Source organism: Aotus nancymaae, unplaced genomic scaffold (assembly GCF_030222135.1).
Source record: "Aotus nancymaae isolate 86718 unplaced genomic scaffold, 86718_ANA_hifiasm-v0.15.2.pri h1tg000067l, whole genome shotgun sequence".
Lineage (NCBI taxonomy): Eukaryota > Metazoa > Chordata > Mammalia > Primates > Aotidae > Aotus > Aotus nancymaae.
Genome location: NW_026988482.1, coordinates 30521526 through 30536445, shown reverse-complemented (window position 1 = coordinate 30536445; position 14920 = coordinate 30521526). Strand labels below are relative to the sequence as shown.

General features: G+C 33.1%; 1 protein-coding gene across 10 annotated transcripts in view; it reads left to right on the top strand.

Annotated features, from left to right (window-relative positions):
* The window catches only part of ERC2 (ELKS/RAB6-interacting/CAST family member 2), a 958416-nt gene that overhangs the window by 465319 nt on the left and 478177 nt on the right, over positions 1-14920 (top strand). For 7 of the 10 annotated variants that reach the window (XR_010338994.1, XR_010338995.1, XM_064367213.1 and 4 more), the window contains 2 exons: positions 3340-3375; positions 13889-14082. Coding sequence is in view for 8 of the 10 variants with exons in the window: in XM_064367213.1 (XP_064223283.1) it covers positions 3340-3375; positions 13889-14082 (230 nt within the window). In the remaining 2 variants the exon portion in view is untranslated. The remainder of the gene's footprint in view (positions 1-3339; positions 3376-13888; positions 14083-14920) is intronic. The other 3 variants (XM_012460772.2, XM_012460778.2, XM_012460776.2) reach the window with 1 other exon arrangement.

Genomic DNA, 14920 nt, shown 5'->3' with positions numbered 1-14920 from the left:
TGCACTCATTGTTCACATAAAACTCATAACATTATGAGTTTAAGCATTTTGTTTCCCTTTGACAACTCATAAACTTATTCAAAAGAGAAGATAAGAATCTAAACAGTCAAACAAAGCATATAATAAAATGTGACTATGTATAATTCATAGCACACTGGGATAGGGATTTATTGGCTAAAGTTACGAAAATATATGACATGGATGGTCAAGGATGTGAAGGAATCACATATCTGAAGGAATTACTCTGGATATCTTAAAATTTAATATACTATTTTGTGTTATGCAATATATAACTGAAATGTTACTATATGGTGCTCACTTTACAGAGATTTTTAAGGAAATTATCATGAGAAATTTCACACTAAGAAAGTCTACTTGCTGATACAGAAAAAGATAAATACACTAATCCTTTAATAACAAAACAGCAAGAAAATTCTACATTGCAAAATCTATTTCCCAATCTACTCATAATCTCACTTATTTCAAGCAATATTTAGTTAAGTAGAAATCTTGAACAATAAAGAAAAGAATTAAAGTTGCCCATTTGAGGGTGTTTAAATGGATATTGACTTGGCTATCATGTATTGGGTATATGACATACATTCTTGACATATATAAATGTGATCTACAAAATGTTATCTATGATATGCATATTAAGAGATGAACTTATGAAAAATATTTTTTATTTAATAAAGTTTTGTGATCACAAGGCAGGCTCTGAGCTAGCTTTGTGAAAGAGAAATTCATTGGCTCCTTATGACCATCCTCTACACTATTTTACCTTAGTCACAGTGTGCTGAGTCCAGAAGAAAGATGGCTTCTAATAGACCTGGGCATGAAAGATGCCCTACATCCACTCTGATGAGCTGTTGTTATAGAAATCAGGGGACCCCATTTATTATTTCTGCAGGTACATGCTAAACACCCTCTTTTTTAATGTAAGTCATCTATAGAAATTTGAAATCTAGTACTTAAAAGGAAGAGATTCACATACTGATGCTTATAGTTTTCATGTAATGACTTGACTAGTTTAATAAATCAACATTTGTGCAATTCAATATAGTTTCTTTCAACATAGCTGTGGTTTGTCCCTGAGATCATTCAGAGTGTGTGGTTTCCTTTGACTCGCAGGTAGATACCACATACGGAAATTCACAGACCAAATCCTGTAAACATTTTAGCATTATTCCTGACATCATTTTAACATTCTACCAAGTCACTAGAATTAAAGTAACAAATATGGTTGTCTTGCTGTAAATGACCTATTTAATTTATCAAAAGATAACTTATTTCTAAGTGTGTACATAGTCTTTGCTTATACACTATCTTCTACATGCATAGTGCAGTGGGTTTAAATAGGGTAATTATAATTTAAATATTTTTATGTCTAACCTACAGATGCTGTTTTGTTATTTTTGGCTGTCTAGCATTAACTAACTTCAAAAGTTTAAAATATTTTTTCAGTAGTCTCTAATTTCTGCTTAATAAATAGTTCCGTAAAAACCTCAAATACCCATCACCTTAAAAAAATTGAGATCTACATGAAATATTTGAAAATATAAGCCAACAGTATGTGAATATACATATAAACACATCATTTACTCATGGAAAAATAAGCAGCTATAAAAGCTTAAGTGTGTCTGGGCGTCCTTTTAAATAAAAGGGTACGTGACTTGTGAATAAAATATAAAGGTTTACTAAATGAAAGCTGAAAACATAATAGTTTTATTATGTCATAAATACACCAAAAATTCCCAGTGGAATTTTGCTCAAGTTTTGTGAGTATCCAGGTATTTTTGCCATAAAATCTATACAACATTGTAGATATGTGTAGTTGGACAGAAAACTTGTCTGCCAGTGGCAATGAAATCCAAACAGTGATTTAAACTTATTTTTGTCTTATAAACAATGCTTCACATTGGTAAAGGGAGTTTTTACATAAAAGTTTGTGAAGAACATTCACACACATAATTACTTTAACCCTTTATTATACTGTGTTAATTTAAGATGTCTTCAATACTTTGTGATGAAAGGTTATAGGCAGAAAAGGAACTAACTCCCTTATACATTCCATCCCACCTTTTATAAATGTTCATATGTGAGGAAATTTTTACTGATATTAGTGAAGCTAATGAAATGATACTAACCAAATAATGCATAATTGCAAATTATGAGTGTGCTTTATAATTAAGTGTATTTTGAGAAGAAACTGATAATTGACATATGGATCATTTTGCCTTTCAAAAGAGTATTTGAAGTTCAAAATGGGGGAGTAAATTTACCTATATGACTAGAAATCAATTGAGAAGCAATAACAATTCAACATATTATGATTTATACTCTTTAGTAATTTTTCAATTAATATTATACTTGAGGAGGGAGTTTCTTTAAACCGTGATAAATAACATTGTCATTTACTTCATCCAAGTTGAAGGAAAAAGTAATTCAGGCTCCTAAAAATTGTGTCTTAGCTTAAAGCAAAGTAATAGTTTCTACAGTATTTCACCTTGTACACCTTGACATTGGGCCCCAGATTAATAGTGCAGGTATTTAGAAAATATAACTTGAGAGTGCTATTTACGATTCAGTACATTTAAATCTACAAACATTTAAATCTTTAACACAAAATAGACGAGAACATTACAGATTCTGAAGCACTTGGAACATAATAGAATCTCTTTGAAAATTATATTTTCTACTAATTCTGAGACAACAGTAGAAACTGGTAATAGGCAATGGATAATACTGTATTTTGGTCCTGCTGATTTAATTTTTTTCTTTTCACATTTAAGTAAATCCAATAAAGTCTTACCTACTGATATTTTGCTATTGCTAACCTGCTGTTTGCTAATCTGTGTTTTTCTGAAGATAGACTGAATAGAAAATTCAGGCTTGTGTTAATATAAAAGAAGAACTATAAATTCAATGATAAGATTTAATTAATCTTTTATTATTACCATCTTTGAAGTTCAGGTAATAAATTGCAGACTTGGCTAAAAGTACTTCTTCTGATTCATTGCTGGAGGCCAGCACTTCATGTATCATCAAAAGTGGACAGCTTTCTTTATTTCATGGGTTATTTAACTTGAGAAAGGGAAAGTAACACAGACCTTAAATTTCTTATTCCAGCTATTCTTTTTTAGGAGCCAAAGTCAACATTTGTATTTCCCTAGAGCATCTCACTTTCACTGTGGAATGTTTAGAAACTGAAATTTCTTCTTTTTTAACAACCAACTCGTCTGTGCGAATGCACTGGATTTGTTGAGCTAATGCTGTTTTTCTGGATCTTTCCTTCTTTCCCTGTCTGTGCCTCAATGCCTCCCCAACTTTGCAATGTAGCAAGCTGAGCAGTTGTTCAATCAGATGTACAACCCAGTAAGTCATTTCTGAAAGTTCCCGCTGTAACATATCAAAGCATGAGGATCCCCATTGATCACCAGTCATGGTGTGCCATACTGGGGAGGTTTCGAAAATATTTATGAGTTTCTTCCCCTTTCCGTCTGTCAAAAGAAATGATCTGTGCTGAGGCCACTGCTATTTCTTTTGAATGTGAAATTTAAAAATTAATAACTCAAGAAAATATTGCCAGCTCTGATACTACCTCCTTCTTAACCTCAGTCCTAAGATTGTAGAAAAACAAAAGTCAGCTGAAGATCTAGGCTTATGGAACTCTTCCTTAAATCCTTCAAACACAACCATATCTAGGCCAAAAGGGATAACAGCATTCGTAAAATAGCAAACAATTCAATGTCTGTTTTATTTAAGTGATAGAAGTTAAAACAGGTTTAGATTTAAAAATAGGGATATGCTCTTTGAGATTAGTGAATACCTAACATTACTGTGGATTTTGTAAGAGTTAAAAACATGCCATTTGGCTGAGGACAAACCATAATATAGTCTCTTATTAACAGATAGTAACAATTCCAATTATAGCTTAATAGAGTACAAAAAAACAGGTAACTAGTAAAAATATTTGTAAAACGATCCAGGTGCCACCACGAGTTTTTTTAATCCTAGTGACATGTGTGCATTTATTAATATACGAAGCAGGTTTTTTTTTAACTTATTAAAAAAGAAAAGCTTTTTTGTTCTGTGAACTTAAGTGGCTTACTGGGAAAATATTTCATAAAGGTGGCTAGAGTTTATCATTTGGCAGATGTGATCTGTGCTATCATGCATTCTACTCACCTCCTATGTCTAAATCCCCTTATGGAAAAAATGAATAACATGGATAAAGGAAACAGTTCCACCAACAACCTTTTATTTGTTAAGCCACTGCTTCAAGATACATACAACTTGATCTACAAGATGTAGTGCATTTAGTTAGACTCAGCCTCCAGTCTCCATTCTTTACAACATGTTTTATTTTTGCAAACAGAATTCCTAAAACCCTGCTGCAGCATCTTTGTTAGCCTCTTTTTCAAAATGCGGATTTTAGCAGAGAAACAAAAAAAAATAAGTTCAAATTTCTTTTCCCTTAACATTTAAATAGAAGTGCTAATAAGCAGGCGGAAGACAGTGGAGATGTGAAGAAAGACAAATAAGATTGGAATATCTTCAAGCTCAAAAACTCACCCTAGGAAAAATGAGTATTTCAAAAAAAATGTTTAAAAAATGAGTGAAGTAATTCCACTGCAATTGTTTTATACTTACTAGTTAGGAACAGGAAGAAAACCTAAGAATGTTATGTTTTGGGTATGTGCAGGACAGATAGGGAGAGCTTTGTTCCTGCAGGAGCAAAAATATATCAGGACTATGCTAGGAGTTCACTATCCCTGTAAGGATAGATAGGACCAAAGAAATAACTGTTAGCTTTTAGACCATTTCTAGAAATATCAGTGACACGGCATCATCAACTTTTACTTCACTTCACCCAGTGGCGCGTCTCTAATATGCCAGTGTGAACTTTTAAGTCTTTTTGGTGACTAATTCAAATGTCATTGACTGACTTTTCTCCCCAAGTTAATTAAGCTAACCCATTGGTTTGGCATCCCGGGAATATAGCCAAACTCTCATTATTTTAACTCCCCCTGTCTCAGTGTCCAATTCTTTTTTGGACTGATAGGGATGCAGCATGATGGATTTTTTACCCTTAATTGTCTTTTAAAAATGACTATGTTTTTCTTAGTTATAAAAATAATAAATGGTCACAGTAGAGAATTTGCAAACATATGGAAGGCTACAGAGGAAAATTAAAAAATAACAGTACATCTCACCACAGACAGAAATAATCACTGGGACATTTGGATTGTTCTCCACCTAGGCATCTTTTTGTTGTTGCTGTTCTATTCTCTTTTTCTTTTCTTCTATCCTCTCTTCTCTTGCCTTCTCCTTCTCTTTGTTGCTTCTTTTCTTCCCTCTCTCTTTTGTTCCTTTTTTTTCTTATCTAATACTCTACTTTTTACCAAATTGTGTCAAAGTGTTTATTTACTTTTATATTCTACTTTTTTACCTTATTAGAATTTTCTCATATAATGAACTATTCCTCTAAAATACTATTTTAATGGTTGTAAACTATTCTACTCTATTTGCTTATTCTCTCAATGTTGGTATTTTTTAACTTAAAACTAAGTCTCGCTATGTTGTCCAGGCTGGTCTCAAACTCCTTGCCTCAAGGGATCCTCCTGCCTCAGCCTGTGGAGTTGCTCAGCCTACAAACATATGCCACTGTGCCTGCCTCCTTCCTGGGCCAGTGATTTGTAAAGATCCCAATAGTTCCTACCATGTTGTGTTTCCGAGGAATTCCACCAAAGCATGCTTCTTCTCGCACTGATTAAAGATGGCTTTTCTGCCGCTACCTGGCCAACACTGAGAATTGTCATTTTACGTAAAACTGACAAATGCTTAGGTGGAAATTTTTTTCCTTTTTAACTTTTCTTTCTTTAATTACTACTGAAGTTGAGGTTTTTCAGTACATTTGTTAGCTTTTTATATATTTTCTTACGTAAATTGTTTAAATCAGTTGAGCACTTGCTTTTGAGTTTACTGTTTTGTTCATTGGTTTATATGCGTTATTCTGTGTTTTATATAGAATTTTTACCAGGTTTGTGGCAGTTTTATTTAGCTTAAATTTTTTTATGTATATAGAGAATAGTTTTTAGGTTCTCAACCTGTACTTTTCTTTAGGCTTTCTTCACTGCCTTTATTCTGGTAAATGTTCTCTGATTTCATTTAACTATTTAAAATGCTTTAATGTTGTTTTTTATATCAAGTTAAGCCCTTTATCCATCTTTAGTTTATTTTGATTCATGTTGAGAGGTGAGATTCTAACTATATTTTTCTAAATCATCAACTAATTATCCAGCACCATTTATCAAACAATTCTGTCTTTATCCACTGATCTTGATACTATTTTATTGCATATGAAATTCTCATTTGGGTGAGTATCTTAGTTTCTAAGCATATGTTCAGCTTTATCAATGTCTCTAATTTGTTGGATCAAAATTTTAATTATTGTAGCTTTATGCTATTTTTAAATACCTAGTAAAATGAATTATACCTTCTTTCTGCTTTTCATTTTGTCTTGTTTTGTTTTAAATTTTTAGACTTTAATTTTCCATCAGTCCAAGTAAACTTTAGGATCACTTTGTCAATTAAAAAGCAAAATTGTTGATTTTAATTTCAATTATATTCAATCTATAAAATAATTTTAGAATTATTGATATGTTCCCAATATTATCTTTCCATTCATGAACATGATCCAACTTTTATTTATTCCAGTGGTTTTTGTACAGCAAAGTTTTAAATTTTCCTGATACAGGCTTGTGATATTTTTTCTTAAAGATAGTCTTAAGTATTTCTATAGATGTAATTTTTAGGTTGCTATGGTGAATAATATATTTATTATTTATTTTCTAATCAGTTATTGATAGCTAGGAAATTTCTTTTATTCTTGTATGTTTATTTTCTATATGATCACCTAACAAATTTTTGGTGAACTATAATATAGTTGTTTTTTGTTAAATAAGATAATTTTATTGTCAATTTTATATCTGACAGTCTACGCTACATCAGAGTAAACAAGGATTAAACTTTTAAGTGCTCCTGAAGTATTTTTATTTCTAGAGTAGAAAGGAACCTTTTACTTTTTATCTCCTTTTACTTTAGTCACTCTGTTGAAAAAAGTGATGTCTAATGACATTTCTTAGAACCTAAAATTTTGCCTTCATATCATTATTTTTCTTATAACCATTCTGTAGCTTAACTATCATTCTACTCCTGAAGTTTTGTCTTATTATTTTAAATACCGTGCAGGTTATCTTCAGTTGGTTTCTCTTTCTTCCCTTGGTTCTTAATTCTAAACAAATAATGTATGTTTCATCAGTCTCAAAAACCTTCTTTGCTATAGCCCTTGTGGTTATTGTATGCAGGGATGGTATCAGGAGTCTTTCAAAAATTTTTAATAAATCTCTAGACCTTCTGGGTCTCTCAATTTAGTGCTTCATCTAATACCCTTGTTGCTACGAGACTAATGACTGATTTGGAGGCACTGGGTGCAATCTTGCTATTGGTCAGTGCACATTTGAGACCCTTCTGATGTTCCCCACACTTGTGACCCCCCAGTCCAGTAGTTATTCATTTGAAATCCTATCTTTTCTGAACACATATTTTGCAGGGCTCACATTTTACATAAGTGTTTACAAAAAAACAGAACAAAAGCCAAAAGGCAGACATTTTTCATTCCAGAGAGAGAGAAAAAAATCTTGTTAATGTTCAGTGAGGTCTTCCTGATTTGTAGGTCATTACAGGACTGGACAGCCCCAGGAACATAACGAGCTGAATTATAAATGCTTAAACAGTCATTGTTTGGATATAACAGTTTCTTTTTATTGTTTTTAAAACATATTTCTGAAAAGTATTTGATTCACTCTTAAACCAGTGTCTCCCAGCACAGTGGAAACTTACCACTATTTAAGAGATAATTCCAGGCATGCATATAGCATGTGTAAACACATGAACACATGCAAACACACACCCTATAATTGATTCAGGCTTTCAATGTCTAAAAACCTCAAGTATTATTTGCAATAACACTCAACATTTGAAGCTACATGTTTTGTTTGAGGACATCTAGAGAATTACCTCAGTTCTCTACATTGCTAATTTTAGGAAATCCCATAATTAAAAATGATTACATTAATAATTACATTTTTGTTTTGGGGGATCTTTAAAAGTATTAAGCATACAGTTGGTTCCTCTGTGTATATGAGAGAGAGAGAGAGAGAGAAAGAGAGAGACACACACACATAATAATTATTTTGAATACTTGTTTATATTTACTTATACGTATCCTATTTGTTCCATCTATGAAAAGAATTTTTGTTTGGTATGGTTGTTTTAATTTGTAAATTTGTAAATATTCTGAATGCAGTTAGCTTGAATTGTGAATAATTTCCTTTAGAACTAAGACATATAGGGGCTGGGTGTGGTGGCTCATGCCTGTAATCCCAGCACTTTGGGAGGTCAACACTGGAGGATTACTTGAGCTCAGAAGTTGGAGACCAGGCTGGGCAACATAGCAAACCCCATCTCTACCAAAAAAAAGAAAGAAAGAAAAAAGAAACTAAGATGTATAAGATTTCAAAGTACCTCATTATTAGTTTCCAAATGTATTATTAAGGCTCAGCTATGATGCCTGGTATTGATTCATCGTATTTAAAATGAAATTTAATTTTCTAATATGTTATAAGTCTATAATCACTTTAAAATTTTAATATGTAATATTTTGTTTATAATGTAGAATTATGAGAAGATTGAAACTTCTTTTAGAAGACTGAAGTCAAATATAATTTTTTAAATAGTTTCTATACCTTATTCTGCTGTTGAGATATAAAAGGAATATTAAAGTGCTGCTAATGGACATTAAATCACCAACATGCCACAATCGAGAATCATATTTCTACACTGCATAAATTTAGCAAATTATTGCTAAAATCCATAAACAGTAGGGAAGAAAAATAATCAGATACATTCATTAACATTCTGCTTTTATTTTATGGTCATGACTATTTATTTTGAAGAAAATGATTTTTAATTAAAATTGGTAGGGTCTATTTCAAAGGGAAAGTGTTATATAATATAATAATTGAATGTTCCCTGCCTTGTTTCACAGCAGGTTTCTGGACCAAAGTTAATACTTTCCTTTCTAGGGATCTGGAATGATGAACTGCCATTTTATTGGAAATAATCAATGACCAGTCTTTATAAGATTAAGTATAAATAAACTTGTAATGTATGATTTTGATACATGGCAACCCCTTAGTTTGACTTTAGCCATTTTTGGCTTCTTAACTTTCATTTAGATATAGTATTAATCTGAAGTTTTGCCTTCCTGAAGCAGTTATTATAAATTCTTTCACCAAAATAACTACTAGGTTATTCCCAAGCCATGGCCGGCGTCCTCTTAATGCCTGATCTAGGCTTTCAAAGTCAGTTCACATCAAAACCCAGAGACCTGCCCACATCAGTGAGGCTCCAGAGTTTGTTTTGATTATTCCCACTTGTGGGGAAATTTCCTTGCATGTGGAAATACAAGAAATATAATTGGGAGTCCCTCAAAACTTACTGATGTAATATGTAATACAGACATTTCTGAAATGTCCTTTCCCATTTTTTTGTGTTTCTCTAAGATGCTTGAGAGTTGCTCTAAATGTTTTAAGAAATATTTTTGAACTGAATCAGATACCTGCATTTGTCATTAAACTGACCCGGTTAATCAGTGGAATTAAATCTCTATATTAAGCAAAGAATGTTTATTGATATTCCTTTAGTTTTAATGACTCATGAATGTCCTTGAAAGTGATGATGAGCTTGCCACATTCATGGTAAATAAAGTCTGAAACCATCAAAAGAAAACTTACACCAGTTTGTGTTTTTAAGAGGTAAATTTCGGACTAATGAAAATAGGAGGACAAAGTTGATGTTCCTTAGAAGTATAGAATGGGCAAGCCCTTCCAGACCTTGTTGAGGAGCTGATTGTAAACCAACAGATTCTTAAGGAAAAATATGGTTGTTCATTTTCAATTTATGTCTTGAATGCATTAGAATGCCATGGTAGGAATTTATTGTGATTGTGATTTATTCAAATCTATTTTTTTTCACTGTAGTGTCTAAAGTATGTTAGATCCAGATCTGTTACTTACTTTTGATCTCTATCAGAAGCTGCCAGTCCAGATTAAAGAACTCATGTGATTTGAAAAGGCAAGAATATTGCCTAAATACAAATAAAGTGCTTCTTTCATTCTATTTTTAGAGGAGGCTCAGGACTTATAATTTTGAAGGAAGCATTGGCTTTAATAAGCTCAATTTCCTCCACTATTTTATTTAGCCTAGAATCACTCGTGTCTGTAGATTATGGTAGAACACATTCATGCTGGTTAATGGTTAATAATTTCAGCCCATCCTCTGAAAAGTTGTGACTCAGGCTGAATAGAGCTGGTTATATACAATATCTTTTGTAAATTCTTTAGAGACTTTTGCCTCTAATACCTAAGTTTAGCTGGGGACTTACCAGCCTTCCCAGTCATGTGACACTCTCTCTTTCATTGAGTCTTTACATGGACCCTAGTAATGATCCAAGAAGCAGCTGTTTCTCTCTCATCTTTATATGACTTTTTCTTAAAGCTTTCTACTAATTCAAAGATATTTTAAATGATATTTTAATAGCTCTTCCAAGAATTCTGGCACCAAGATTGAAAGTGGCTTGACATAAGTTCTTTTATTTGGAAATCAGTAGAAACTGATATAGAGATAGAGATATTTAACTCACAGATATTCTTGAGGTTGTCTATTTATTTTATTTATTTAATTTTATTTATTTGTTTGTTTGTTTATTTATTGAGATGGAGTCTTACTCTGTCACCAGGCTGGAGTGCAGTGGCACGATCTTGGCTCACTGAAACCTCCACCTCCTGGGTTCAAGCGATTCACCTGCCTCAGCCTCCTGAGTAGCTGGTACTACAGGGGTGCACCAGCATGCCCAGCTGATTTTTATATTTTTAGTAGAGACGGAATTTCACCATGTTGGCCAGATTGGTCTCGATTTCTTGACCTCATGATCCACCTGCCTCGGCCTCCCAAAGTGCTGGAATTATAGGCATGAGCCACTGTGCCCAGCCAAGGTTGTCTATTCATTTTAAATGTAGTCTCATTAGCACCTGAAGTGTGATCTATTAACAACAGATACCAGGCCAGCTGTAAACTTGGCTCTGGTCTTCATTCTAATAACATTACCTAACTTCAGCAGCATATGAGGTCAACAGTGGCACAGTCAGGCACGTTTTTTCCTAGGCTTTCTGTGCCTCTACACATCCCATGAGTCCTTTAATCATACTTACTTACTGGTTTGAAAAGACTATAAACTCATCTGATTTCACCCAATGTTGAAAAGTGGCCTTGGGTAATCCTCTTTTATTCAAGGAGCTAAAATAAGGAATATGTGTACATACCTATGACTAGCAGACTACGCTTTCTCTGTAAAGCTATCCAGGAGGCTTTTTTAAAGGAATATGTAGTATCTTGTCAATGAAAATCAAATAAACCTATTAACTCAGCTGAATTAGCCAGGTTTCTGAAATGCATATTATGAAATAATAATTATAATAAAAACACAAGCGAATAATATCTCCCCCCATGTTTATCATTTTGTAGTTTTCACTATTTTTAGGCTAATTAATTTGCCTGTAGACGTAAGATGCAGAACTGGATTTAGAATCTTAATCTCACAACTAGTAATCCTGTACTCACTTATTAAAAAGGGACAGTAATAATAAGAACCAAAATAAGCCACAGCAGCTAACTGCTAGCTATTTGTGAATTTTTAAAAATCAGCATCAGGAAAGGAATTTTAACTGATAAGAAACAGGCAATCAAAATATATTTATTCATTTGTTTTGAGTACTTCCAGCTGCTCATTACTCAGTTCATTAATTCCTTTTTAAAGATCTTAATAGCACTGGTTGGATAGTTCAAGAAATGCCATGAAAAGATTTTTAACTGCTGTAAAATAATTGTAATACAGTATAAAAGTGAAAGAGAGGTTAACACAAAGCCTTTTTCTTCTTTAGCTATTTAAAAGCTGCATATTTTAAATGCTTTTCTGTAACAAAAGTAACAATTCATAGTATCACAAATAGAAGCAGGTATATGGAGTAGTTACTTCCTTTTAAAATAGGATTTCTGCTCTACATTTTTAAAGTGGAGATTAGGAAATTTAAATATTCATTACTTAAGCTTAAAATGAAATTACTAGTTGAATATACTCCTAAAGGCATGTTAGCTCAGGATTCCCTTTCAGATTTTTTTAATTGTACTGAAAAAGTTTAAAAATGTATTATAATGAAACACAGAGTGCATAGTAAATAAATGAAAATAAATGTTTTCTGAGAAATATTGGTAAAAGGGAATAAACCAGTCAGTACCTGATCATCTGTGGAATTGGCGTATTGTTCTGAAGTTCTTTTGTATAGTTGAGTTTATTTCTTAAATAAGGAAATCTTAGATTTAAGAACATGAAAGCAAAATTTTCCCCTTTATCCTCATGCTTAAATAATATGTTACATGCAAAAATATTATTTCTAAAATGATTATTTTGTCATATGGAATTTATTTTATTTATACTAATTTTTGAATTTTTTTCTACTAAATCATTGCAAAGACTGTCAAACCTTCTAACAGTAGTATTAGTATTAATTTTTCTAACCATGCATGATTCATTCAATCCCACAGTAGCTGTAGCTTGCTTGCCTTGTTTTTTCCCTGAAATTTTCAAAAAAGTATACAAAAACACAACGAATATCTGCTCCACATAGCAAGACAGCAGAACAACTTAAGTCCTTATAAATTGTTAACATTTGATTATGTCACCCATGGATTTTGGAGATACATACATATATGACTTATCTGAACTTTCTATGTTGAATGTGCACTGTTGTTAAATGACTTGTTTTTTCCCTGCCTGCTCTTTGAAGAAGTCAATTAGGAATAATGGGAAACAAGGGGTAGGCAAAACATTGCAGTGCAGTGTTATTTCTATCTGTCTGGGAATATTTCAGCCAAAAGTCTATTTTGGGAAAAAAAAAAGCTGTAACGCATTCTCACACACAAACCCACAAATACTTTGGCTGCAAATTATTCTGCAATGTTGTTGCTGTGTTGTTGCCTGTGTCTTTTCTCGTGTGTGAAGCTGCCACTCACCCATGCATGTGTTTGCAGATTCTCGTCTGTGTACTTGTTCATGAATTAGCTCATCCTCCTCCTGGTTTAGGTTAAATTTGTTCAAGGGAGTGAGAATTTATGGGTATAACTGTTAGCTGGAAAGCCCTTCCTCACCTCCAATCCTCCTTTCAAACTACATTTCCTCCTGAAATTTCTCTGTGGGATGAAATGTTCAATTATTAGTCAATCAATCTCTTATACGTTATCTGGCTTTACGTATGCCCTTGATAGTTCTTGGAAAATAATCCAATATTGTGTTGTTTTGGCGTCTTTGTATTGGAAATGGAAGCATTTTGTATGAATCACCTCTTTAACTGTGAGGAGTTGAATTGTGTTAGTTCTGCTTGCCTAATGACTGGGAATAAAGACATCACAGTGTCTAACCCCACTTTTTGGTGGAAAGAAAATCTAAAAGTAGCAACATTTAATGGAACAAAATATCAATAATCAAAGAAACTCCCCTGTGAAACTGTAATATTATTTTAAAATCAACATTGTTCTAAGGTAGCTGAAATGTGTGATTTTTCTATTTTGCCTTTTCACTGACAATATACCCATAAATCTTTGGTGGTGATTTTCTCTCCAAAGTTAATTTGTGGGCCATTAGTGACTGCACTATGTATTGTTCTAAATTGTTGTCTTAATTGCATTCTTTAAAAATGTAATGTTGAAGGCACATAATATTGAAGATGACTCCAGGATGAACCCTGAGTTTGCAGACCGAATAAAACAGCTCGATAAAGAGGCATCTTACTACCGTGATGAGTGTGGCAAGGCCCAAGCGGAAGTGGACCGGTTGCTGGAGATCCTCAAGGAGGTGGAGAATGAGAAGAATGACAAGGACAAGAAGATTGCAGAACTGGAGAGGTAAGTTTTGCAGTCATGTAAATTGTTGACAGTGAGAGAACACGGACTGCGTGGGTACCCACCTCCGGTTGTGGTGGCTTTGGACTGTACGTTCATATTACAAGTTAGAAACAAGTTGTGAGTGAGGAACGTGGCCTGTGAAAGATGACGTTTCTGTGGAATGCTAAGAATGCAATTGGCTTATCCTCTGAGGGATTATAAACTTCTTTGGTGTTGAAGAAAATAGTAGTCAACTTTCTTGAGTGATGTCCACGATCTTGCATTTTTCCAAGGAAGTGTGTAAGAAACTGGGGCTTTAACTACCCAAAACCTCAGTTCTTTTCCATCACAGATAAATATTTGTGGTTTAGTTTTGTCTTGAGCAAACAACAATAACAACAACAAAAACTGAAGAATATATTTGGGAATTCTTCATTCAAGACAGGGGAAGAAGGAAGGAGCTCATATCCTTTGGATGTCTCTTGGCACACCACAGCAAATCCTTCCTGGAGGTTTATCTCTTAAGAGGACCTTTTTAAATACATATACTTGAATAGTCCTACATGATAGCAAATTCTGTGTAAAACCAGGGAGTGTTGTATCAGAATATTTAGTTTTTCAGATAAATCATATCTGTATTACATTTATGTGTAATGTAGACTCTAAAACTAAGCTTACTGTCAGTGCTTTTTCCTGTACTTCATGTAAGGAAAGAACTTTCTGAAAAATCTCATATAGCTCCATAACCTCTGCAGATTTCTTATTGGTTCAGCAATGAGGCGGAATTCGTGTTTCCCAGATACAGTCCATATGGTAGAAATCACCACATTTTGAATAAACCTGTGAATATTGACCAGCT